Here is a 27,929-nt window from a genome sequence, read left to right on the forward strand (position 1 = left end):
CAGCACAACGTCCTGGATTCTTCACGGGACCCAAAGCAGCTTACATTGTTCTCTTTACTTCCATTTTATCCTCATGACAACCCTGCGAGGTAGTTTAGGCTGTGTCTAGTCCAAGGTCGCACAGCAAGCTTCCATGGTAGAGTAGGTATTTGAACCTGGGTTTCCTAGATGCTAGCCTGACACTATAACAACAACACCGTGCTGGCTCTCACAATATTTATTGCCTGCCACTCTCCTTTAGAAGGGGGCTCATAAGAAATTAAAAGCCATCTAGCATAAAAAGTTAAGTCAGTTAACAGAGGCAATCTCCTATTAAAATATCAAAGCAAATATAAAAAACATCATGAACCAGGAAAACGGGCTGGAAAACTAAAATGAAAACAAAACTATTACTAGAATTTAATAGGTTTCAGAGGGTAGCCGTGTTGGTTTGCAGTTAGAACAGTTAGATTTGAGTCCAGTAGCACCTTAGAGACCAACAAGATTTTCAAGGTATAAGCTTTCAAGAGTCATTTAATCAAGCTTTCAAAAGGATTTAATCGCAGAAATCAATTCATAACAATGGTGGGCATCCTAGATAGATAGATAGATAGATAGATAGATAGATAGATAGATAGATAGATAGATAGATAGATAGATAGATAGATAGATAGATAGATAGAGAAAGAAAGAAAGAAAGAAAGAAAGAAAGAAAGAAAGAAAGAAAGAAAGAAAGAAAGAAAGAAAGAAAGAAAGAAAGAAAGAAAGCCAAACCATCAATAGACTTTATGTGGCATTCAGGTTTTCTATACATAAGATTTTTGTTTTTACTTCTAAAAGCCCATTCCTGAGCTGGAAGGGTGAAAGTGCTTAGGAGGTGGGCAAGGGCCTGTGCCGGCATTTGAGCCACTTGCACCAGCACCCAGGCCAGTTGTGCCGCCCAGAGTGGCATGGACGCCGGCGTTGGGGTACTCACATTAGCCTCCCTGCGCTGCCATGGCAGTGCAGACCTGGGATGCTGGCCCGGCCTCCTGCTGGCATCCTGACAGTGCACCTCCATGCACCGTTGTCCCCGGGAGTGTTCAGCCCTCAGGAATGGGCTTCCTGACACGGGTGTAAGCATTATGTAATAAAACCATTGAAGGCTCTTACTCCAGAAATGTTCTGTGCAGATTATTAATGAAGATAGAATAGTTTGGAAAATGTGCAGTTGCTGTATTTTCATTCAGGCACAAGGTGGTGCTGTTGGCCAACACAGCAAAAATTGTCAAAGAGTAAATCCTCCTCGCAAAAGCTGTGGCCATTAGACAAAGCAATATCAAAGAAACAGGCAGCAGCTCTGTCTTGTAAGAGAACAATCATAAATGCTAGGAGGAACAGGCTCCAGAATCACTCTCCAACAACAAGAAGACCAAAGGAAAGAAAGGGAACCAGGTGCTTTACGAAGAACCTCCTTGTGTTTCACTTCAGCCTTGGGAAAAGCTGCAAGAATGCAGAACAGCCACCTTAACAGGCAAGTCTGGGCTTTTTCTCTGTATTTCTGCCTTGGTATTGTGGTGTGTGAGTCTTTCCACTATTCAGTGCCTGAGGAAAAGAAAAGTGGGTCTCTGGTGGCAAATGTGCTAAAGGATTTGAAATTGGATGTGAAGGAGCTGGTCAATCGTAGGGCCAGGCTGGTTTCTGAAGGCACCAAGCAGTATTTCCAGCTGGATCCTCAATCTGGGAATGTGCTATTGAAGGACAGTATAGACCGAGAAGTTTTGTGTGGTCAGAAGGACCCTTGTGTCTTACTCTCAGAGATTGTGCTGGAAAACCCTTTGCAAGTGCACAGAATGGAGGTTGAAATAGAAGATGTGAATGACAATTCCCCCCAATTCTTTAAAAAGGAATTTATTTTTGAAATACCTGAGCAGACTCCCCTGAGTACCAGATTCCCTTTGGAGAAAGCTCAAGATTGGGACAAAGGGGAAAATGCTGTTCAGAATTACACACTTAGTCCTAATGACCATTTTAGGTTGGGTGATGGTAGCAAAAATGTAGAATTAGTGCTGGAAAAACAATTGGACCATGAAGAGAATGCACGTCTTATCCTGATTCTGTCTGCTGTTGATGGAGGGACCCCAAAGAGAACAGGCACAACAAACATTATCATTGATGTTCTGGACAACAATGATAATGTGCCACAGTTTGGTCATTCTGTGTACAAAGTGAAACTAATGGAAAACCCCCAGCAAAATACACTTGTAACAAAAGTCAAAGCAACTGACAGGGATCTTGGTTCCAATGGGTGCATCACTTATTCCTTCAGCCAGGTACCAGAACATGTGTCCAAAGCATTCAATCTAAACAAACATACTGGGGAACTTACTGTTGCAGGAACCATTGATTATGAAAAGGAGATAAGTTATGAGATAAACGTCAAAGCCACCGATGGAGGGGGCCTCTCTGATTACTGCAAAGTCATTGTGGAGGTTGAGGACAGAAATGACAATGCCCCAGACGTGACCCTCACATCCCTCACCAGCCCCTTACCAGAAGATTCTCCCCTGGATACTGTTGTGGCCCTCCTCCGTGTCACAGATCGAGACTCTGGAGATAATGGCAGAACTTCCTGCACCACTGAGGCAACCTTACCGTTTGTGTTGAAAGTGTCTGTGAATAATTACTATCAACTGGTGACCCAGCAGTTCTTAGACAGAGAAAAAGCATCAGAGTACAACATCACCATCACAGCGACAGATCGGGGCTCTCCCAGGCTTATTTCAATAAGAATAATTAATGTTCAGATCTCCGACATCAACGACAATGCTCCAGCATTTGAAAAGTCAACATATCAAATGCAAATACGAGAAAATAATATTCCAGGTCTTCTAATTGGATTGGTGCATGCTGATGACGAGGACACAGAGCAGAATGCCAAAGTCACCTATTCTCTTTTACCTGGGAAGGTCAGTGATCAACCTGTGTCCTCTTATGTCTCCATCAACTCTGAAACTGGGAATCTGTATGCCATCCGATCTCTGGACTATGAGCAGGTAAAAGATTTCCAGGTTACCGTGAGGGCTGTTGACAGCGGTTCTCCTCCCCTGAGCTCTGAAGTTATGGTCCTACTTGTTGTCATGGATGAAAATGATAATGCCCCGTTCATCCTATATCCTCTTCAGAATGGCACTTCTCCATCCAATGACTTGGTTCCCAGGGGGGCCGAGGCTGGGTACCTGGTCACCAAGGTGGTGGCAGTGGACAGAGATTATGGTCAGAACTCTTGGCTTTCCTATGAGCTCCTGAAGGCCACAGAACCAGGTCTGTTTAGTGTGGGGGCCCAGAATGGAGAAGTGAAAACCATGAGACCCATTAATAAAAGAGACAGCTTCAAACAGAAACTTATCATCGGAGTCAGAGACAACGGTCACCCTTCCCAGTCCACCTCCGCAACGCTAAGCATTCTGCTAGTGGATGGCTTCTCTGACCCTTATATGAAAATTGTGGATACTCCGAAGGAGGAAGTGGTGGAGGAGGAAGACCGTAACCTGACTCTGTATCTGGTCATATGCTTGGCTGTCATCTCCTTCATTTTTCTGGTTTCTGTCTTGGTGTTTATTGCCATCAAGATTCAGAAAAGAAGAAAGTTCATAGAGAGCTCAACCCTGAATTTCCCAGTGGGATCTAATTTCCAGGAGAACTGTGGAATTGGTGGTGCTGGAACCCTTGCCCAGGCTTACAACTATGAGGTTTGCTTAGCTGGTGGGTCTCTGAACAGCGAGTTCAGGTTTCTCAGGCCCCTCTTTCCTGTGTTTTCTGCGGATCCCTCTCACCTTCTGAGAGATTCAAGGATTTCAGCTGGTTCCGAAGATCTTTCCAGTCATCAAGCAGAAAGTCAACTCATAAGTCAGGTGAGAGCAATTAAGTTAATATAAAATCCATAATGGTTCAGTTCCTAAAATATCAATGTTAACAACAATCCAGGACAACTCTTTTATACTTAAACTCCAAGTGAATTACTGAGATTGATTTTCATTGATCCCAACTGTATTTCTCTTTTTTTCCTGTCTGCTCTTGTACATCTTACAGAAATGTATAAAATAGCTTGACAAATGTGTTGTGGCCTCAGACCAGGAGCTGGAACTTTAAACCGGGGCTCCGCTCCCCAGGGTGTCCTCCTCGGCCTTCCCACTGTGCTCCTCTCCCAGGCCTTCTCACCCATGCGGTCTCTTAGTCCCTAGAGCTGCCTGTACCTGCTTGGCCTTCTCTGGGTGAGCCCCGTCTTCTCTTGCCCTTCCCCAAGGCTTTTCCTGCTGTCGTTGCCTCCCAGCCAACAGCTCACAGTTTAGAGCTGCTTCATTGCTTCACTGATCCCCACAGTTTCTCTGCTCTCACAGCCATGTGGAAATAGGGTTGCCAGCTCTGGGTTAGGAAATATCTGGAGATTTTGGGGGTGGAGCCTGGTGAGGGTGGGGTTTGGAGAGGGGAGGGACTTCAATGCCATAGAGTCCAATTGCCAAAGCAGCCATTTTCTCCAGAAGAACTGATCTCTGTCACCTGGAGATCAGTTGTAATAGCAGGAGATCTCCAGCTAGTACTTGGAAGTTGGCAACCCTAATTTGGAAGCTCCTCAGCATCTTCTGCTATCAGCTCTGCCCCCTCAGACATTTGCTCATTATCTCCTTTCAAATGTGCGGCTTGCCCATGCAGGTTCCACCCCCTGCCGGGGTCTCCTCACCCTTGACAGCCAGTCACTTGTCTTCCAGTTGGTATGTTTGAAGTTTCCTGACACTACCAGGCCTCAATGGCCTGCTCTGATGGCCACAAATAATAATCTCTGCTATCAATGGTAACCATGTTTAAAGTTCATATATAAATGGTAAATTAGCATAAATATAAGCATAATGTGCATTAGGTAAATGAGAGCCACAGTGTCATATTGGTTAGGAGCAGCGGACTTTAATATGGAAAACTGGGTTTGATTCCCCACTCCTCCACATGAAGCTGGCTGGGTGACCTTGAGCTAGTCAACAGTTCTCTCAGAACTCTCAGCCCCACCTACCTCACAAGGTGTCTTTTGTTGGGAGGGGAAGGGGAGGGGATTGTAAGCCAGTTTGAGACTCCTTACAGGTAGAGAAAAGTGGGTTATCAAAACCAACTCTTCCACTTCCTCCTCTTCTTCTTTGTGCCATGGACCATGACCCAAAAGTGGGCTGATACTTTCTTGCAAGTCAAGCATGACTTCAATAGGAGGCAGAAGAAATAAGGTGAGCTGGAAGAGGAGGTTCTGGGGTCACCTCATCCCAGCAGAGTGAAAAGGAGAAAAAGAGGAAAGAACTGCCTCATTTCTTCACCTTCCCCTCTTTAGTTCTGACGCTGTCAATTTTGTAAGCATCCCTGGCCTTCAACTGTAAGGAGACAAAATATAGTGCTTTGTCTTACTTTCCCAGTTCATGGCAGTGTGATCATTTCCTTTGTCTTCCTTCCAGAATCCTGTTTCTTCAGTGCATATAGTAGAAGGCACTTAGTCATTGTTAACTGAAGTGAGATTCTTGCATTGTATTTGTTTGTGTGGTGTTCATAATGTTGCACGGAATTACTTTGCAAGTGGGTCTAAGAGATAGACTAAGTTTAGAAATGGATCCCAGTTCAAAAAGTTTGAGAATCACTGGTTTAATGGAGAACGTATAATTTGTTTAATTTTCCTATGGCCATACCACAAGATGGCAGCATTGGCAAACAGATCAGATGCATCCTTCGTTTTAAAAAAGAATTGCCTATTTTATAACAGTACTAGCTGAAACATATCAGCAGTTACAGTCTGAAACTAGAGGAAGGGTGAGTGCTGGAAGGATTGGAAATAAAAGATTCAAAGAAGGAAAGCAATTAAAAGAGCGGCACAACTTTCTAAGAAATATAAATCATCACTGGCTGATACTCAGAACATGGATTATAGCTTCAGGATCAGAAAAGGTCTGTATCTTTTGTTCTTCCTCTCTTTGTCTGGAGTATTGTGTGTCTCCATTCACTATTCTTTGCCTGAAGAGAAGAAAAGTGGGTCTGTGGTGGCTAATGTACTGAAAGATTTGAAACTGGGACCAGGGGAGCTCTCTGCTCACAGAGCCCAGCTGGTTTCCAAAAGCAGTAAGCAATATTTCCAGCTGGATACCCATTCTGGGAATCTGTTTGTAAATGACAAAATAGACAGAGAAGCTTTGTGTGGCAAGATGGATTCTTGCTTACTGTTGTCTGAGATTGTGCTCCAAAACCCCATAAAGATCTACAATATTGAGATTCAGATAAAAGATGTGAATGACAATTCTCCCAAATTCTCTAAAAAGGAATTTGAACTAGCAGTTCCTGAGAATGTCCCTACAAATACCAGATTTCCTTTGGAATCTGCCCAAGACATGGACTTGGGTGAAAACAGTATCCAGAACTACACACTGAGTCCCAATGGGAATTTCGGATTGGATGTACAAAGTACTGAGTTTGGGAGCAAATATGTGGATCTTGTTCTCGAAACACCATTAGACAGGGAGAAGGAGACTCAATTAGGGCTAACTCTCACAGCTGTTGATGGAGGGGTGCCACAGAGAACAGGGACAGTTCTAATAAAGGTCAATGTTCTGGACATCAATGACAACTTCCCTCAGTTTACACAATCTGAATATAAAGTGAAGCTAAAAGAAAACAGTCCTCATGGTACTGTGGTTTCTAAAGTGGAAGCCAGAGATTTGGATTTTGGGTCAAATGCGCAGATCACTTACTCATTCCATCGGGTACCGGAGAATATAGAACATTTGTTCTACTTGCATGACAGCACTGGAGAAATCACTGTTTTGGGTCCAATAGACTATGAAAAAGAAACCAGCTATCACATCAACATCAAAGCAACAGATGGAGGGGGTCTTTCAGGCCACTGCAAGGTCCTGGTGGAAATTGAGGATGAGAACGACAATGCACCTGAGATATCGGTCATATCCATCACTAGCCCTTTAGCAGAAGACTCTCCCCTAGATACAGTGGTTGTGCTCTTCAGTGTCATAGACCGAGACTCTGGAGACAATGGCAGGACCTCCTGCTCTGTGGAGATGCACTTGCCCTTTCTGTTAAAAACCACTGTGAATAATTATAATCAACTGGTGATTCAAAGTCCACTGGATAGAGAGAAAGTCCCTGAGTATAACATCACCATCACAGCTACTGATCGGGGCTCTCCCAGGCTCACTACAAAAAGAACAATTACAGTTTTAATCTCAGACATCAATGACAACTCTCCAGGGTTTGAGAAGGCAAAGTATGAAATGCAGTTGTGGGAAAACAATATTCCAGGCCTGCTGATAGGCTCAGTCCATGCTGTTGATTTGGACGTGGAGCAAAATGCCCAGGTGACCTATTCTCTTGTGCCTGGAAATGCCAGCGGTGCTCCTGTGGCCTCTTACGTGTCCATCAACTCTGAGAATGGGAATCTTTACGTCCTGCACTCTCTGGATTATGAGCAGATCAAGGAATTCCAAGTGACAGTGAAGGCTTCAGATGGGGGTTCTCCTCCACTGAGCTCAGAGGTTGTTGTTCGCGTTGTTATCCTGGATGAAAATGATAACGCTCCCTTCTTCCTCTACCCCCTTCAGAACAGCACCTCCCCCTGCAACGACCTGGTTCCCAAGTCCGTGGAGGCTGGTTACCTGGTGGCCAAGGTGGTGGCTGTGGATGGGGATTCGGGTCAGAACTCTTGGTTGTCCTATGAATTGCTGAAGGCCACCGACCCCGGCCTTTTCAGCATAGGAGCTCAGAATGGAGAAGTCAAAACCAGGAGGGCACTGTTGGAGCGAGATGCAAACAAGCAGAGACTGATTATCCTGGTCAGAGACAATGGCCACCCTCCCCAGACCAGCACTGCTACACTTAATATACTTCCAGTGGATGGCTTTTCAGATCCTTATTTGAATATTGCAAGTGTCAGTCAGGAAGGAAGAGAAGAAGACGGCTCCTTGACTATGTACCTTGTGGTCTGCTTGGCTGCAGTGTCCATTGTGTTCCTCATTTGCATCATTTTGTTTGTTGTCATCAAAATGCAGAAGAAGGAGTCTAGTTTTATCACTCAGTTCCCACCTCCCTTACCTGAGATCCCAGAAACTAGTGTCGATTCTCAGAGTGGGTCACTTTCTCGGACTTACCACTATGATGTTTGCTTAACCGGTGGATCCTTAAGCAGCGAGTTCAGATTCCTTAGGCCTCTCATTCCTGTGTTTTCTATGGGGGACCCAAACATCTCTCAGAATCTCAGGATTTCTTCTGTTTCACAAGACACTCCTGACCAGATGGAGGTCCAAGATCATAGAGAGCTGGTAAGTAAATAGTTGCATTTTCTTAATTACCCGGTTTTATGGCAGTAAAAATTCATTTTACTGAACTTCAGTCATATGTCTTTATTAATTAATTTCTTCTCTGTGTTGATTCTCTGTGTTTTTCCTTTTTGTTGACGTCTGTCGTGGTTAGATAAATGCAATTTAAGAATGTATTTGCATTTGTCCCCATGTCGGCTGGTCAGTTACTTGAGGATTTTATTCCAGTAATTCCAGCCCTACACACAGGGTTATAATTGGCTTGTAGCTTGTAGCAGACTTATAGAACAGTCCAAAGCAGGATAAGATTGGCCTGGAAAATGCAAAGAGGAGAACAAAATTAGAATTCCTTATCGGAGCTCTGGCGAAACGGAAAGTAGAATAAAATAAAGCAAGGTTAAAAAACTCTGAATGTGAAACGAGCCTTAAGCGTCTATAGTCTCACACTCAGAAATGGAGCCAATAAAACAGCAAAACAAAGATAAAAGCTTAAACAAAGTTAAAACAGGCAGTGGAAGATTAAAAAAGACAAATAGGAGCCCTAGTTAAAAGCGAATTAAATGCTAAAACAAGGAAAAATAAAACCAGTTAACAGAGAACATCCCTGGGTGTCCTGCAGTATCATGTCGGAAGTCGGAAGCCATGTGGTCAAGTTCTGTATTTGCATTCAGTGCATGATATTCAGGTGTACTTGGTAGTGGCACCAAAACTCTGGAATTCTTTCTCCAGGGAGATTTGTCTGCCTCTTCTGTTGCCATCTTCAGCCAGCAGGTGAAGACTTTTAAAATTTTATTTGGCTTTCCTTTAATAAACCCTCCTTCCTGCCCAATGTTTTAATTGATGTTTTTATTACATTTTATTTATTATTAGATTTTTATCCCGCCCTTTCTCTGCTGAAGCAGGGCTCACGGTGGCTTACAACACATAGAAACAGTATTATCCAACAATATATTAAAAAGTCATACAATAGAATATCAATTTAAATAAAATATAAAATGTCTCAGTTCCATAAAAACATGTCCAATGATGGTGCCCATTATATAGCTTCCCCCATGGTGATTAAAATGCGGGTATCTTCAGTAAAATGCAAGGGATCAGACAGAAACAAAAACCAACTCTAGATGGTACCAGATGAAGCAACTGGATATGGAAACCAGACAAGGGTAGGGGGAATAAGAGTGGGTTCAAGATCCGGTTTTAAGATAAATCAAGATAAGACTCAAACTTTATTTTAAAATCTCTCTAAAGAAGAACAAAAAGGCTTCTTGGACATTACAGGTTGGGAGAGAACTAATAAGGTTAAATATTTAGGCACCTGGATTACAAATAAAAATAAAGATCTACTGGAGAATAACTATGTGAAACTTTGGGAATCTGTTAAAAGAGATATGATATTATGGTCCAATAAAAACATTTCATTACTGGGCCGCATCTCAGTAACTCAAATGAATATCTTACCAAGGTTACTTTTTTATTTCAGAACTTACCAATTGTGGAACACTCTAGATATTTTGATGTTTGGAGAAAGGACTTGCTTAATTTTATATGGCAAGGGAAAAAGTTTAGAATTGCCTATAAATATCTGGTTGACTCTAAAGAAAGAGGAGGACTTGCTTTACCAAACTTTAGACTATATGCGGAAGCATCAGCTTTAGTATGGCTAAAAGATTGGATACAATTAAAAAATAATCGATTATTGGATTTGGAAGGCTATGACAATAGGTATGGGTGGCATGGTTATTTATGGTATGACAAACTTAAAATTCATAAGACTTTTCAGCATCACATTGTTAAATCTTCATTAATTAAAATTTGGCTAAAATACAAACATCTTTTGGAATCTAGAACACCACTATGGATCTCTTCACAAGAGATGTTGACATTGAGACCACTGAGACCAGTACAATTTTTTACCTATCAAGACCTATTGGTATGGAAGGATAATAAATGTGCCCTAAAAGAATATGAAGAACTGAAGGAATACATCACTTGGTTTCAATATCATCAAATACAATCTGTATTTATGCAAGATATGAAGTTAGGTTTTATTAAAGATAAATAATCTTTTCAACTAATGTTGTTAGATAATAATGAACATTTAATATCAAAAATGTATAAGATGTTATTGATTTTGTATATGGAACAAGACCAAGTTAAATCAACAATGATAACATGGGCACAGACTCTAGGACATGATATTCATATGTATAAATAGGAAAGACTCTGGTCAAAAGATATGAAACATATGTGTTCACAATCACTGAGAGAGAATATATATAAAATGATTTATAGATGGTATCTAACACCAAAACAATCAGCCAAAATGTATGGAAATATGTCACCAAATTGCTGGAAATGTCATATTTGGTGGCTATGTGAGAAGGCAAAGAACTTTTGGGATATGATTTATAATGAATTAAGGTTGATATTACAACAAAACATCCCTAAAACACCGGAGATGATGCTGTTAAGTATAATACCGGATACCATAGTGACTCAGAGATCGTTTTTGATGTATGCCACTACAGCCGCCAGATTGGTTTATGCTAAGAAATGGAAAACGCCCGAGATACCAAATAAGACTGAGTGGATAGATAAAATGATGGAACTAGCTGAAATGGCAAAACTTACAGCATTAATAAATAAAAAAGAAGATATCGAATTTGTGGCAGAATGGGAGGCATGGACAAAATATTGTATGAATGAATTTAATTGTGATATTAAGGGATATATTTTGATCTAATTCAAATATGTTGAAATAATTAAGAAAAGATATGAATTAATTGATTATATTTATAAGTAAATGATATAGGTGATTTATTATAAAGAATTAGATAATGGACACAAAGAGAGTAACAATGATAACAAAGAGACAGAGGAGGGGAGAGGGGAAGTCAAAGATATACACGTTAGTATGATAAGAAAAACTTTGTTATATTATACAATTTGTTAATGGATATTTGTAATTGAATATGAACTAATTTGCAAAAAAGAATAAAAATTTTATTTAAAAAAAAGAGTGGGTTCAAGAGACAGACAGCCATACTATGGAAACCATCGCTGTCCTCAGCCATAGGCCTGGCAGAACATTTCTGCCTTGCAAGCCCTGTGAAACTGAGCCAGGTCTCTCAGAGCTTGGGTATCCCTAGAGAGTTCCACCAGGTAGGGGCCACCACTGAAAAGGCTCTGGCCCTGGTCGATGACTGGTCATATGTGCTCTCCATGGGGTCCCAGTAAGGACCTGTGCAGCTACATTTTGGACCAATTGTAGTTTCTGGAGCAGCCTTAAGAGCAGCCGTGTATAAAGTGAGTTACAGTAGTCCAATCTAGAGGTGACCCAATGGATCACTGTGGCTAGATCATAGTGGGGTGGATAGAAAATTAGCTGGTGGGCATGGCAAAGATGTTTGTAATCTAGACCTCCAACAAAAAGGAAGTATACAGAATCACTCCCAAGCTTCTGATGGAGGAAGATAGTATTAATTGATCCCCAACAAGAGCTGAGAGCTTATGTTTTTGTATGCATTTTACCTGTGGTTTAAATTGTATTAATGATGTGTTGAGAGGGGTTTTTGTTGCTGTTGGTTTTAATGGTTTTAAAATGTGATTTTATCATATATGTTTTAATTTGTTTGCAGCCTGGGTAGATCTGTGAGAGTGGAAAGATGGGGTAGAAATTTTGTAAAATACATACATACATACATACATACATACATACATACATACATACATACATACATATATACATCTTAGTAGTTCCCCTATTAGGGAGATCATTCCTACCCTCCACTCCCTGCTGCTGCCCAGTGCAGCAATGGGAGAAATTGTTCTGCCAATGCTGACATTTCCATGATGCTATGCAATACATTTTCCTGCTTTCAAAGGTTCCAGGGGTTGAAGCCCCCCTGGCTGGCAACCCAACCCCCTGTGCTCAATAGCTGGCATTTGTGGGGTGGGGCTGCTGAGTCAATGAGCAGGTAGTCTAGTCTCACCCCAAAGTATGACCTTGAGGGCCACACAGGACTGCATACATACATACATACATACATACATGAGAGGTTAAAAATTGAAGCGTTTTTACATCAGACTAGATTGAGAGCCTTAAGTGAGGCTTAATTTGAATGGAGATATTACTCTTAATTAAGCTGAAGAAGTAATTAAAAATCTAAAAAAAATCTGGATTGGATGGTATTATGGCAGAATATTATCAAGTAATGAGAGTGATGTAATATTAAATCCTGTGTTGAAACTTTTTAATGGTTGCTTAAGAAATTGTAATATTCCAGCTATATTGAACCAGGCAAGGGTAAAGCTAAGTACTCTACAAACTCAAGGCCATATAGACCAGTATTTTTGTTGAATGTAAATTACAAGCTCTTTACATCCATTCTAGCAGATAGATTGAATAACGTTATTGGTGTGTATAAGTATCATGACCAAAGTGGATGTATTAAGGGTAGATATTTAGCAAATAATACTTTGAGAACTATTTCCATATTGAATTATGTGGAGCGCAAATAGGTCATAATGGCTTTATTGCTACTTGATGAGGAAAAGGCTTTCGACTCTATTGAACAGAGTTTATTGTTCAAAACCCTTGAGGCCATTTCGTATTATAGATAAATTGTTGCATATTATAAAAGCTGTATATAGTCAGGCATGTCTTCAGGTAAATAGGATATCATCAGCTCTGATAATGCTTAACGGAGGCACTTGTCAAGGTTGTCCATTGTCAACTATTTTATTTGCTATTAACATTGTACCCTTAGCTGAATTAATTAGAAGTAAATCAGGAATTACTGCAATCAATTTGGCTGGATAAGAACTTAAAATAAGCCTCTATACAAATGACATATTGTTGTCACTAATTGTGAGAAATCAATTGAACAAACTTTGATATGCATAGAGGAATATAGTGCACTTTTGGGTTCTAAAATTAATATATCTAAAATGGATTCAATTGGATTGAACTTAGCTGAAAATATACATAAAGATATTTTATCTGCATTGGGGTTGAATTGATCCCAAACTACTGGGAGATACCTGGGTGTCTGGCTTAGCTCTAACACAAAATAATAATTATCAGATAGTATGCATCAAATAAAATTGGATCTGGTTTGACAGGCCATGTTAAATTTTACTTCGTTCAGTAGGATTACTATCATAAGTCTGTACTCTCAAAGTGTCTATTCCTATTTGAAAATATATCTAAAACAACATTACAAGATTGGAAAAGGGAAATTATTAATTGTGTTTGGATAAATAAAAAGCCTGGAGTAGTATTAGAAGGTCTACAAAGGAAATAGGAAAAAGGAGGTTTGACATTTCCTAATTTGTTGGAATTAGATGAAGCGTTGATATTAAAAACAATTAATAAATGGATTAATGTCTTCAGGAGTGCTCCATGGCTCCTTATTGAACAAGCTGGATGTAAGATTCTTTTGACTCAATTACAGTGGTATGCTGTTAAAATAAAGGAAGTAACAAAGGAATGTCTTAAGAATGATTGCCTCTTAATAAATAGTTGTCTCATATAGAAAAATGAGTCCATCAATGTCATTACTGTAATCATTTACACACACACACACACACACACACACACACACATATATATATATATACCCGAGGCTTTGAGATTATGCCTCTTTGGACAAGTTGGATTGCCAATAATGTTTACTAAGTGATCCCCCATGAACGCAATATACTGTTTTAAGAAGTTGGCAAAAAAAATCATAGATGATTCTCTATCTGAACAGGAGACGTTTAGTATTTTTACTTTGACCACATCAGCAATTAACGTAGGAATGAAGGAAAGCTTTTATACAGTTGTTTATCAATGGCATTTGACCCTTCAGAAATTAAAATCATATTTTGCTGTGAACAATATATCTTGCTGGTAACATAGACAGCTAGATGGGGACTATATATATACGTTTTATCAGTGTCTGGTAGTTAGGAAATTTTAGAGGGTCATAATTAGGGAAATTAAATGAACATTAGGAGTAACCCCAGTAAATACTCCTAGATGTTTATTATAGGGAATTTTGCCTAGAGATGTACTTGTAACACATGTACAGTTCTTGATTTATTGACAGCCACCAAACATTAGCTGAAAACAGAAAAGAGGCAATATGTTTAAATTTTACGGCTTAGATAAATAAAGTTGGGGAACTGGTTAAGTGTGCAATCCTGAGGGGGGTGTAGAGCCACACAGGAACCGTTGTGACCCATACGTTGGTGTCCATGCCACTTGCGCCATGCAAACCAGCATCCTGGGAGGTTTTCCCAGGCTGTATCTGGGAATGGAGCTGCTTTTAAGCAACTTCCTAACCCCTTTTGGCCTGGGAGCACCCCTTCATGCTGCAGCGGAGCTACACCAGCAAAATAGCTGTCATAGCCTTGCTAAAGTCAACAGGCTATTTTTTGTTTGTTTTTTGTTTTTAACTGAATTTCTATTTCTTTTTTCCGGCCAGGAAGCCTCACAGGAGGTGGTGCGGCTGGACCAACTTCCAGCCACCGTGTTTCTTCCCTGCCCGCCCCCAGGAATGGGTTGCCTATTATCTAAATTGACTAAGATGATTAAGATTTGAGATGCGAGGGCTAAACATGCTTACTGATTCTTGGAAGCCCTTTTTAGATTTTTGAAATAGAGAACCAGGTATTCAATTTGATGTTTTCAACTGTGTCATTTTTGTAGGGTATAGCTGGATTGATTGTGAAGTAGCAGATGACTGGAAAAATAAAATAATCTTATATAATTAATTTTAGCCATGTAAGGTATCTTTTGGGAGAAAAAATGAGTTTAATTTAGCTGAGATACTATAGTTGTTTGGATATAGGAGTTTATTACCTTCAGTGAATTGCTTGTTTATAGGCTGCTTATCACAATGAGTCTAGATAAGACATGAAATACATATTTTATTTATAATCTTCCTGATTCACTAAGATCTAGGTTGTATGTGTTCTATCATGTATTGCATTGTGTGTATAAAAAACTAATAATTTTAATTAGTGTTTCACACACACACACACACACACACAAACTAGGGCTTCCTTCCCCAATTGCATGCACAAAATTGATGAGGCCCCAAATTCACCGTTCCCTATCTGCATCAGCACTATTCCATCAACTATCATTGCAGAATTTCCTAATTCATCCTCTCTTGCTTTGATAGTCTTCTTCAACAAATTAGTTAAACTGCCTTCGGGTTGTCAAGGCCCAAGGTGATGCTCTGAGTGGATACAGAAGTATTTACATCATCATGTCAACAATTAACGTCATAAATGCCAAAAGTTCTCCATTTCCTTCATAAATGTGTTCTTTCTGCTGCTGCTTCTACTAATAATAACATTATTAATTATATTAACAATATTATATAATGCTACATATTAATACAATATATTATATATTATATATTATATTAATATTAACATTTATTTTAATTATATTATTTATAATATTAATTATGCCTTTCTCACTGAGACTCAATGTAGATTACAAAATATGCAAAGCAATTCAATAAGACAGCAAAAAACTCCAATGAACAAGGCTGTAGGACTAACCGTGCATTCCTGAGGGAGGGGCGAGTCCTCTTTGGAGGCGGCGTGGCCTTGCCGCCAGCGTAAGTGCGTGTAATCACGCAACAACACGCACATATGCAGTTCCGCCAGCGCCCAAGGGGGGGCGTTCCTGGGGGTGGGGTGGGGCATTCCTGGGGCATTCTTGGGGCGGGCCAGGGGGAGGAGTCACTGGTTAGGTGGCTTCCTTTTTTAAAAATAATGTTTATTATTTTTCTGAAACAAATAAGCATATACATTTCAACATTTGTTAAAAATCATCAAAAAAATAATGTTGTTATTGAAAGTATATCTAATATAAAAACAAAAAACAAAAAATAGGACTTCCCCTACTTCTTCCTCCATCCATTAATAAACCTGTATACTCTTTGGTATCAACAATTCCAATCCTAATATTTTTAATTTCATTCATTAAACTAAATCTCATGCATTGGTTCTTGTAGGTTATCCGGGCTGTGTAACCGTGGTCTTGGAATTTTCTTTCCTGACGTTTCGCCAGCAACTGTGGCAGGCATCTTCAGAGTAGTAACACTGAAGGACAGTGTCTCTCAGTGAAGGACAGTGTCTCTCAGACAGAGAGACACTTTCCTTCATTGTTACTCCTCTGAAGATGCCTGCCACAGCTGCTGGCGAAACGTCAGGAAAGAAAATACCAAGACCACGGTTACACAGCCCGGATAACCTACAAGAACCGATGAACTCTGACCATGAAAGCCTTCGACAATATTTTAAATCTCATGCAATTTTAAAGATATTGCATTGAACATATTCATTAGAAAATAATTAATACTAACACAGAAAAAAAGAATTAATAGATCTCATTAATAGTAAATGGATTAAAACAATAGGTAACATTTATTATCTCCTCTATAAAACAATTTCTCTGTAAACCCTCCATGTCTCCCAATCACCTATTCATTATAGATTGTCTTTCTAATGTTTTAGTATAGTAAATTGTACCACAATTACCGAAATCAAGTCTTTTAACCAGTTCCTTTTTTTATTCCAAAAAGTCTTTTAACCAGTCCTTTTGCCCAGAATTTCCAGCGTCTTCCACTTTTCCTCTTTAATACCAAACGCCGAAGAACATCCTTGGAGATTGTTGGTAAAATTCCCTCTGCAAACATAGAGTTCTCATAGTAAACTTGCATTGTAGTTTCTTCAATTCCAAAGTCAGAAAGAAAGATCCCAGTAGCTCCAGCCTTTCCACCCTTCAAGTCCTCCAAGCTAGCATCAAAGAATTCTTCAGGCAGATTGTAAAGACAAAAATCAAAGTCTGTCTCATTCATATCCATCATAAGCGGCTGGTCTGTTGCAGTTTCTTGTTGAGGGGATGCAGCCTCTAGTTGTTTATCCTGGCTCTCCACTTCCTTTATAAAAAATTTCGGTTCTTCCGCCGTCTTCTCAATCGGAGAATCCACTGTTCCCACGTCTGGCTTCATTGTAGTAGCTTGGTCCTTTATTTCTTTAATTACATCCAGAATAATATCCAATTTTTGGTTAATAGATTGATATTGGGTGTTTATCATATCAAGTAGTTGATCCATCTGTTTAATCGCACGTTCCATGCTTGCTGCTTTTAAGAGTTCTGTTGAAACTTAGTTGGTAAAATCCAGACAAATACACCAAAAAATAAGAAAAGTTTGTAGATAATTTGATAGGATTCTTGTATTGTGGGTAGTACTTTAGTATTAAAATACCATCGAGTAAAAAATGCTCTAGTATGGAGCTGCTGCAGAGAACAGGATATACCCAAAAGGTTGCAGGACCGTGGACCTTCCGTTACCTCCTCTTGTCCAGGAACTTGGGAAATATTTGCCAGTTGCACAAGGGAGCCACACTTCCGGTCTTACGATCTGTGATACTCTCGCGATAGCATTAAGCACTGAAGACGGAAAGACGACACCACTAAAGTGGGAGGAGGGTTCTTCCTCCCTCCCCTTTCAGCGTCGAAGTATCTGATTGGTGGTTGTAACGTCTTTCAAAAGATCCTGTTTGTTATGTCTACCCACTGATCAAATTGATAGGATTCCTGCTGGTTTATCTGATATTTTCTTGTTTTCAAAGAGTCATTTATACATCAAGTGGGGAAGCATGGATTTAATAGATGTATTTGGCAATCCTTCAGAACCTCCAGATCCAGGTAAAACAAAAGAGATCTTGTAACTTACTCAGATTTTAGAAGAGTAGGTATTCTTGCTTCCATATAGTTGCTTAGGTTGTAATAGGTAGAGGCGATCTGAGCCTGATGCAAAAAAAACATTTGTGGTGTTGTGTTTCCCCTCGATGCCAGTGGGACTGCACCCAATTGCCCAAGAGTCTTCCTCTCTCAGAAAAAATGGGGGTCAGACCGCTCTTCAAGGCTGCAGGGGTATTCCTGCTTCACGGTCCACTATTTAGGAGCCGGGTAGGGGTGCAGTTTGCACCCCAAATTTGAATGTTTCTTGGGTCCCTCGGGAGTTCCCGAGGAATGTGGTGCTCAGATCAGCATCTCTAGCGGAAGTCCTGGTTAGGCGGCTTCCTGTCCCCGTTTGCACCAGTACGCCGGCATCGGGAACAGCATTGCTGCGCCTGCTTTTTAGCGGGCGCAGCCTCGCTGTTCTCTATGTGGCGAAAGGCCCCGTTTAAACAAAAAAAAGCTGCAAGATGGCTTTTTTTTGTTTCGCAGCATATGTGAAACGGCTTAGGAGGAGGCACAGCTGCGCCTCTTCCCCGCTGTCCCCATACGCTGTCAGCTCAGGAATGAGCTGTAAGATACAGAACTGGAAAACAATGCAAAGAACCTGATCTATGTATAAGAACTACCCCTCCTCCAGTCAATAACATAATCAATATGCAGCTATGGTACAGTTTCAGTGGCTACCTAATATAGTGCAGCTTCATCTAATAGACTGAAATGAGGTTGGAAACACACATCCATATGGCCATGACTCATTGGGATTCCAAATTATACCAATCCATAACATATGACTCCACTTGACATCCTCACAAACACCATAATTCTCACATCACTGTGGATCTTTCTGCACAGTGTCCTTTCTCTTTTGTGTCCTTGTATATTGAAATGGCAATGTAACGTCACTAAACATGGTTGTAATTGCATGCTGAATACTTCAGTGTACTGTATGAGTATATGTTATATACATATATATTACTTGCATAAAGCCTTAGGACTGAATCCAGGATGAAATACTGGCAGATAAACTTACCCTGTTCCATACTCACACTTGCATCCTGCATTTACTATTAGCCTGCTAGGAAGCTCTCTTTAGTTGCAAAGCACAGTGGTAACTGTCATGTGATCCAACACAGGACTCTGGGGCTTATAGGAAAGGCTTTTAAAGAAAGCGAGAATGGCAGAATTCTTTACACAGATAGCTGTTATGCAGTATATTCCCGGGAGGATGGGGAGTAAGGTGTATATAAATTGTGATTACATACAAAACCACATGCATGCTGTCTCTACCATCTACTTCCCACAGTTTGGGATGTATACCTTGCACACACAAAATCACGATCTGCGCAACTCCTTGTAGGTGATGAAAATCCATGGCCTCTTTTCAGGCCTGAAATGGAAAGAAGACCTTCCCTCCTCACACTTTGCACCACCATAATTTCTCCAGTGTCTGTAGAGACTGTGTACACTGAAGGTAAAAAAGGGGGGGGACCCTACAACTGTTAATGGTCACAGTTGTAGATTTTAATAGTCCAGTGTTGGGTCACCACATGAATCACAAAAGCAGCTAACAGCAAAAGTCTTGGTTGGGACCACAAAATTCATCATGGCTAGGCACCACCATGAACTTTTATGTTTGTACACAAGAATTTTTTAGTAATCAGGATGATTGAACCAGGTATTTAGCTGGAGGGGAAGGCCATTAACCATTTTTTTAAAGTGTGCTTCACTGAATCCCAACCATCTTAAAAAACACAAAAGAGCATGTATTTTTTAGATGTCCCCTCTACAAGTCAGCACACTTCGATATTATTGACCCTTTGATTAGGGAAATGGGCTCTGTTGATGAGGGTGAATGCGCCAAAAGGTTTCTGCTGGGAGACAGCTCACCAGTCACCACCCAGGTTGTAAAATATTGTGCTGTAGCAATGAAGCTACGTCACCTCAATGTTCCCTAATATGTGGAAGTATAAAATTGGGTGATTCCTAATTTTGTTGGCCTTGGTTCTAAACATCTACTCTGTATGGTCAGTTTCTGTTTTATCTGGCATATTAGCCACAAATAAAATTTATTTAATTATTTATTTAGAAAAGAGCATGAAACCAGTAGCACCTTAAAGACTAACAAAATTTCTGGCAGCGTATGAGCTTTTGTGATCCACAGCTCACTTCTTCAGATAAGGTATCTGAAGAAGTGAGGTATCTGAAGAAGTGAGCTGTGGCTCATGAAAGCTCATATTTTGTTAGTCTTTAAGGTGCTACTAGACTCTTGCTCTTTCCTACTGCTATTGACAGACTAACATGGCTACCCATCGTGATACATCTTAAAAATAGAATTCATAAGATGTAGGTGAAGATTTTGAAATATTAAAAGTATTGCAAATCTTTCAAGACATATTTCATTAAATGCTAGCAAATTGAAGTTTATACTAGTCATAGATTTGTTCAAACACAAGGTGGTGCAATTGCACTACACATAGCACACTTCCAGGGAGTATCGGGTCTCCCTCATAGCTGTTGCCATCATATAGAAGGCATCTTGAAGAGAAGCAGCAGACAGTCGTCATTGCAGGCAAAGTCTGAAATATAAGGGGGTGGGGGAGCCACTGTATTACTGAAAACAAATACAGAAAAAGGAGAAATTTTCATAGGGAAAAGACAACAAAGGCAATTCCAGCAACTGCCTTCCTCACAAAGAACCATCCTGTGTGTCAGAGGTACCTTCAAGGAGGGTGAGAAGATGGAAATGCATCCCAACAAAAGACAAGGTTGGTCTTTTTTCCTGTATCTCTGCATGTGTGGGGCAGTATGCGAATCCTTCCTGTATATAATGCCAGAGGAAAAGAAGCCTTCGTCTCTGGTGGCAAACGTGCTAAAGGATTTGAAAGTGGATGTAAAGGAGCTGACTGCTCGTGGGGGGCGGCTGGTTTCTAAAAGCACCAAGCAATATTTCCAGCTGGATCCTCACTCTGGGAATGTATTATTGAAGGACAGAATAGACCGAGAGGCCTTGTGTGGTCAGAAGGACCCTTGTGTCTTACTCTCAGAGATTGTGCTGGAAAACCCATTGCAAGTGCACAGAATGGAGGTTGAAATACAGGATGTGAATGACAATTCCCCCCAATTCTCTAAAAAGGAATTCCTTCTGGAAATACCCGAACAGACTCCTCTGAATACCAGATTCCCATTGGAGAGGGCTAAAGATGCAGATAGAGGAGAAAATACTGTTCAGAACTATATACTTAGTTCAGATGACCATTTTAGACTGGACGTGCAAAGTCACGGTGATGGGAGCAAATATGCAGAATTAGTACTGGAGAAAGAGTTGGACCGTGAAGAGAATGCACAATCTTTCTTGATTCTGTCAGCTATTGACGGAGGGACCCCAAAGAGAACAGGCACAGCAAAGATTATAATTCATGTTCTGGACAACAATGATAACGTCCCTCAGTTTCATCAATCTCTGTACAAAGTGAAAGTAATGGAAAACAGCCAGCCAAGTACACTTGTAGCTAAAGTTGAAGCAACCGACAGGGATTTTGGTTCCAATGCGGACATCATGTATTCCTTTGGCGAGGTACCAGAAAATGTGCTCAGGTTTTTCAAGTTAAACAAACAGACTGGGGAACTTATTGTTGCAGGAACCATTGATTATGAAGAAGATAAAAATTATGCCATGGACATAAAAGCCACAGATGGAGGGGGGCTCTCTGCTCACTGCAAAGTCATTGTAGAGGTTGAGGACAGGAATGACAATGCCCCAGAGGTGACAGTAACATCCATCACCAGCCCCTTTCCGGAAGATTCCCCCCAAGATACTGTCGCGGCCGTCTTCAGTGTTACTGATCAAGACTCTGGAGATAATGGCAGAACTTCCTGCTCCATTGAGGCAAACCTGCCCTTCATGTTAAAGGCCTCAGAGAATAACTATTACCAGCTGGTGACCCAGCAACCCCTGGACCGAGAAAGAGTCTCAGAGTACAACATCACCATCACAGCTACCGACAAAGGCTCTCCCAGGCTTACTTCAACAAGAATAATTAACATCCAGATCTCAGATGTCAATGACAACTCTCCAATATTTGAAAAGTCGTCATATGAAATGCAGTTACAGGAAAATAATATTCCAGGTCTGCTGATAGGTTTGGTCCATGCCAAGGACCTGGACATGGAGCAGAATGCCAAACTGACTTACTCTCTTTTGCCTGGGAAGGTCAGTGATCAACCTGTGTCCTCTTACGTCTCCATCAACTCTGAGACTGGGAATCTGTATGCCATCCGATCTCTGGACTATGAGCAGGTAAAAGATTTCCAGGTGACCGTGAGGGCTGTTGACAGCGGTTCTCCTCCCCTGAGCTCTGAAGTTATGGTCCGACTTGTTGTCATGGATGAAAATGATAATGCCCCGTTCATCCTATATCCTCTTCAGAATGGCACTTCCCCATCCAATGACCTGGTTCCGAGGGGGGCTGAGGCTGGCTACCTGGTCACCAAGGTGGTGGCAGTGGACAGAGATTCCGGTCAGAACTCTTGGCTTTCCTATGAGCTCCTGAAGGCCACAGAACCAGGTCTGTTTAGTGTGGGGGCCCAGAACGGAGAAGTGAAAACCATGAGACCCATTAATAAAAGAGACAGCTTCAAACAGAAACTTATAATCGGAGTCAGAGACAACGGTCACCCTTCCCAGTCCACCTCTGCAACGCTGAGCATTCTGCTAGTGGATGGCTTCTCTGACCCTTATATGAAAATTGTGGATACTCCGAAGGAGGAAGTGGTGGAGGAGGAAGACCGTAACCTGACTATGTATCTGGTCATATGTTTGGCTGCCATCTCATTCGTATTTCTCATTTCTGTCGTGGTGTTTATTGCCATCAAGATTCAGAAAAGAAGAAAGTTCATAGAAAGCTCTGCCCTGAATTTCCCACTGGGACCGAATTTCCCAGAGAACTGTGGAGATGCTGATGATGGATCTCTTTCCCGGGCATACAACTATGAGGTGTGCTTAGCTGGTGGTTCTCTGAACAGCGAGTTCAAGTTTCTTAGGCCTGTCTTTCCGGTGTTTTCTCTGGGGCCTGTTCAAAATCAGGGGGACTCAAGGACTTCCAGTCATCATACAGAAGATCAAATCAGGTGTCAGGTGAGAAGAATCGATTTAACATAACATTACTGATAAATGAATCCCTAAAATATTGATATTAGTAACTGTTCACTGTAATCCATTCACACTCTAACACCATTGTATCAATGGAACTGAAACACAAGTGTAGTTTATTGCACCCAAATCTCTCTCTCTTCTTCTCTGTCTGCTCTTGTTTCTGCTTTTACACATATAGCGGACGTTAATAATCATATTTAGTATGAACATTAACTATGTAAAATGTTATAAAATAAGTGGCATATTAGTATAAATCTAAGCCAGTTGTACTGACTGCATGGCTCCTGGACATCCACATTCGCAAATGCTGTCGATTCAAAGAGCCACCTGAGTACCACCTCACCAAAAAAACACATACAGTAAGATATATCAATTAATATTAAATACGTAAGTATAACTTTAACCTTTTCAGTTACCAGAATACTTCTGAGCATGAGAGGTTCTGTCTCCCCACCACTCTTGACCTTCAGCCAGTCCTTGAATATATGGAAGGAGGGGAAGGGCTTGCAAGTCAGACTTATGACACAAAAGTGTGTGAAAGCTTTCAAGTTCTCCGGATCTCTTTATTAGCTGGGATTTTTTTAAAAAAATGCTTCCGTATGTCAAAAGCAACCTGGGTGTTATAATAAGAGCACAGAGGCTGCAGAGATCCATGATGGCTTGCTGGCCCTTTCTATCCCCAACAGGAGGCCTTTTGCTCAGGGAGGCTCCCATTTTAGCCATCCTGCAGTGACAGCTGTTTCAAGATGGGAACCACCTGCCTGCCATGAGCACCACTGGGCAATAGCCTTTCTCACCTCCCTGAAATATGTGATGGGTGACACAATAGGGAATGGTGCTCAGAAGCACCACATGTGGCATGTCCAAGATTTAAGCGTAATGCACCCCAGATTACTGTTTTATGGAGTGGTTCTCAAACTGTGGGTTGGGACCAGATTTTCTCCCAGAAGGGAGGCGGAGGGAAAAGGTGAGCTAGAAGAGGAGGTTGTAAAAGCAGGTGACATTTCCTGCCTTTCCTTGGCTTCCCATTCATTGTTGAGGCGCTCTGCCCTGTGTTCCTTCATCTTTATGGCAGAAGTCTGGAGTAGAGAGACAGCATGGTGTAGTGGTTTGGAGCTGTGGACTCTGATCTGGAGAACCGGGTTGGTTTCCCCACTCCTCCACATGAAGCCACCTGGGAGACCTTGGGCTAGTCACAGCTTTCTTAGAGCTCTGTTGGACCCACCTACCTCACAAGGTGTCTGTTGTGGGGGGAGGGGGGATTGTAAGCTGGTTTGATTCTCCCTTAAGTGGTAGAGAAAGTTGGCGCATAAAAACCAACTCTTCTTCTCCTTTTGCATTTTTAGATGTACTAATAATTGTAAGTGTGTGTAATTGAGAGCATTGAACACACTGATCGGGGGTGTGTGCTTTGCTGCAGTTGTGTTTGAGCAGGTGTGTATTTTGTATGGATGAAGTGAAAAATGGCTGAGAGATCTTTGTGCAAGCTGTCGATCACTATTGTGATTTATTCTCTGTGTGTAAAGAGCCATCAAGTCACAGTCAACTCATAGCAACCCCAGCAGGTAATTAAGCAGAGGTAGTTTGCCATTGCCTTCCTCTGCAGAGTCTTCCTTGGAGGTCTCCCTTCCAAGTACCTGACCCTGCTTAGCTTCCAAGATCTGACGAGATTATGCTATACCATGCCGCCTTCCCTCCCATTGTGATTTATCAGTAAACCTTAAAAATAAAACGTGAACTTGTTCAATAATAACTTAAATGAGATTCTTACATTTTGTGTGCATAGGGGAGGGGGAGCAGAATGGAATGACTTTGCAAGTGGACCCTGAAAGACACAAATAGCAGTCAAGCTGCTCCAAAAAGTTTGAGAAGTGGTGCTATAATAAAACATAAAATCTTCATGGTTTTCCTCTGGTAGAACCACAAGATGGCAGTATTAGCAAACAGATGAGTTGAAAATGACATTTCAGACATTTCATCGGAAGCAGCACTAGCAGAAACCTCACAGGCAGACAGGCTCTGAAAGCAGAGGGAAGGTAGATGCTGGATGGATGGGAAGATTCAAGGAAGGGAAGAAACAGGATAAAATCACCTCTCAATAGTATCCAGCTTCCTTATGGTTTAGAAACCATACATATCTCACCTGGGAGAGTCTGGCACCATGGATGGTACCTTCAGGATCAGAAAAGGTCTGTATCTTTTGTTCTTCCTCTCTTTGTCTGGAGTGGTGTGTGTCTCCCTTCGGTATTCTTTGCCTGAAGAGAAGAAAAGTGGGTCTCTGGTGGCTAATGTGCTGAAGGATTTGAAACTGGGGCCAGGGGAGCTCTCTGCTCGCAGAGCCCAGCTGGTTTCCAAAAGCAATAAGCAATATTTCCAGCTGGATATTCGTTCTGGGAATGTGATTGTAAATGACAAAATAGACAGAGAAGCTTTGTGTGGCAAGATAGACACTTGCTTACCGTTGTCTGAAATTGTGCTGCAAAACCCCTTAAAGATCTACAATATTGAGATTCAGATAGAAGATATAAATGACAACTCTCCAGCATTCTCTCAAACAGAGCTTGACCTATCAATTCCCGAGAATGTTCCCACAAATACTCGATTCCCCTTGGAATCTGCCCAAGATACAGATTTGGGTGAAAACAGTATTCAGAACTACACACTGAGTCCCAATGGGAATTTTGCATTGGATATACACAGTGATGAGTTTGAGACCAAATATCTGGACCTTGTTCTGGAGAAACCGTTAGACAGGGAGAAGGAGGGTCAGTTTGGATTGACGCTCACAGCTGTTGATGGAGGGGTTCCACAGAGAACAGGGACAGTTCTAATAAAGGTCAATGTTCTGGATAGCAATGACAACTTCCCTCAGTTTACACAATCTCAGTATAAAGTGAAATTGAAGGAAAACAGTCCTCGTGGTTCTGTGGTGTCTAAAGTGGAAGCCAAAGATTTGGATTTTGGTTCAAATGCACACATCACCTACTCATACCATCAGGTGCCTGAAAAAATAAGGCACTTGTTTCACCTCAATGAAAACACTGGGGAAATTACCGTTCTGGGTCTATTTGACTATGAAAAAGAAACCAGCTATTATATGAACATCAAGGCAACAGACGGAGGGGGCCTTTCAGGCCACTGCAAGGTCCTGGTGGAAATTGAGGATGAGAACGACAATGCACCTGAGATATCGGTCATATCCATCACCAGCCCTTTAGCAGAAGACTCTCCCCTAAATACACTGGCCGTGCTCTTCAGTGTCACAGACCAAGACTCTGGGGACAATGGCAGGACCTCCTGCTCTGTGGAGATGAACTTGCCCTTTCTGTTAAAAACCACTGTGAATAATTATTATCAACTGGTGACCCAAAGCCCACTGGATAGAGAGAAAGTCCCTGAGTATAACATCACCATCACAGCTACTGATCGGGGCTCTCACAGGCTCACTTCAAGAAGAACGATTATGGTTTTAATCTCAGACGTCAATGACAACTCTCCATTGTTTGAGAAGGCAAAGTATGAAATGCAGTTGTGGGAAAACAATATTCCGGGCTTGCTGATGGGTTCGGTCCATGCTGTTGATCTGGACGTGGAGCAGAATGCCCAGGTGACCTATTCTCTTGTGCCTGGAAATGGCAGTGGTGCTCCTGTGGCCTCTTACGTGTCCATCAATTCTGAGACTGGGAATCTGTACGTCCTGCGATCTCTGGATTATGAGCAGATCAAGGAATTCCAAGTGACAGTGAGGGCTTCAGATGGGGGTACACCTCCACTGAGCTCAGAAGTTGTTATTCGAGTTGTTGTCCTGGATGAAAACGATAATGCTCCCTTCTTCCTCTACCCCCTTCAGAACAGCACCTCCCCCTGCAATGATCTGGTTCCCAAGTCCGTGGAGGCTGGTTACCTGGTGGCCAAGGTGGTGGCTGTGGATGGGGATTCGGGTCAGAACTCTTGGCTGTCCTATGAACTGGTGAAGGCCACCGACCCCGGTCTTTTCAGCATAGGAGCCCAGAACGGAGAAGTCAAAACCAGGAGACCTCTGACGGAGCGAGATACAAACAAGCAGAAACTGATTATCCTGGTCAGAGACAATGGCCACCCTCCCCAGACCAGCACTGCTATGCTGAATATACTTCCGGTGGATGGCTTTTCAGATCCTTATCTGAATATCGCAAGTGTCAGTCAGGAGGCCAGTGAAGAAGACGGCTCCTTGACGATGTACCTGGTGATCTGCTTGGCTGCGGTGTCCTTTGTGTTCCTGATCTGCATCATTTTGTTTGTTGTCATCAAAATGCACAAGAAAGAGTCTAGTTTTATCACTGCCCTTCCTCAATTCCCACCTGCCTTACCTGAGATCCCAGAAACTGGTGTCGATTCTCAGAGTGGATCACTTTCCCGGACTTACCGCTATGATGTTTGCCTAACTGGTGGATCTCTAAGCAGCGAGTTCAGATTCCTCAGGCCTCTCATTCCTGTTTTTTCTATGGGGGACCCACATACCTCTGAGAATCACAGGATTTCTTCTGTTTCTCAAGATACTCCTGAACAGGCAGAGGGCCAAAATCAAAGAGAACTGGTAAGTAAACAGTTTCTTTTTCTTAATTACCCCATGCACTATGGAAAGTTCAGCTGAGTTATATGGCGCTGGAAATAGTTTTTGGTGAACTGTAAAGTCACATTTTTTAATTTATCAGTTTCTTCTCTGTGTTGA

The 27,929-nt window shown here is 41.5% G+C and overlaps 3 protein-coding genes across 11 annotated transcripts in view; all 3 read left to right on the forward strand.

Moving 5' to 3' along the window:
• The window catches only part of LOC130489117 (protocadherin beta-16-like), a 184,730-nt gene that overhangs the window by 103,904 nt on the left and 52,897 nt on the right, over nt 1-27,929 (forward strand). Inside the window, exon 1 of one of the 9 annotated variants that reach the window (XM_056862845.1) lies at nt 1,466-3,872. The exons of 7 other annotated variants lie outside the window; for them this stretch is intronic. In XM_056862845.1, coding sequence (XP_056718823.1) covers nt 1,470-3,872 — 2,403 coding nt within the window. In that variant the 5' untranslated portion in view covers nt 1,466-1,469. Of the gene's footprint in view, nt 1-1,465; nt 3,873-25,379; nt 27,795-27,929 lie in introns of those variants that run through there. One more of the 9 variants, XM_056862843.1, reaches the window with a different exon arrangement.
• On the forward strand, nt 5,907-8,324 carry LOC130489178 (protocadherin beta-16-like). Its single transcript, XM_056862914.1, has one exon. It carries the CDS (start codon nt 5,907-5,909, stop codon nt 8,322-8,324), a length of 2,418 nt encoding a protein of 805 aa, XP_056718892.1.
• Nucleotides 20,804-23,224, forward strand: LOC130489179 (protocadherin beta-16-like). The gene has a single exon (XM_056862915.1). The coding sequence runs from the start codon at nt 20,804-20,806 to the stop codon at nt 23,222-23,224; it is 2,421 nt and encodes an 806-aa protein (XP_056718893.1).

This window comes from Euleptes europaea, chromosome 17 (genome assembly GCF_029931775.1).
Source record: "Euleptes europaea isolate rEulEur1 chromosome 17, rEulEur1.hap1, whole genome shotgun sequence".
Classification (NCBI taxonomy): domain Eukaryota; kingdom Metazoa; phylum Chordata; class Lepidosauria; order Squamata; family Sphaerodactylidae; genus Euleptes; species Euleptes europaea.

Bases quoted from the DNA above. Each gene is read 5' to 3' on its own strand.
- LOC130489179 (XM_056862915.1), top strand. From the start codon at position 20,804: ATGGAAATGCATCCCAACAAAAGACAAGGTTGGTCTTTTTTCCTGTAT.
- LOC130489178 (XM_056862914.1), top strand. From the start codon at position 5,907: ATGGATTATAGCTTCAGGATCAGAAAAGGTCTGTATCTTTTGTTCTTC.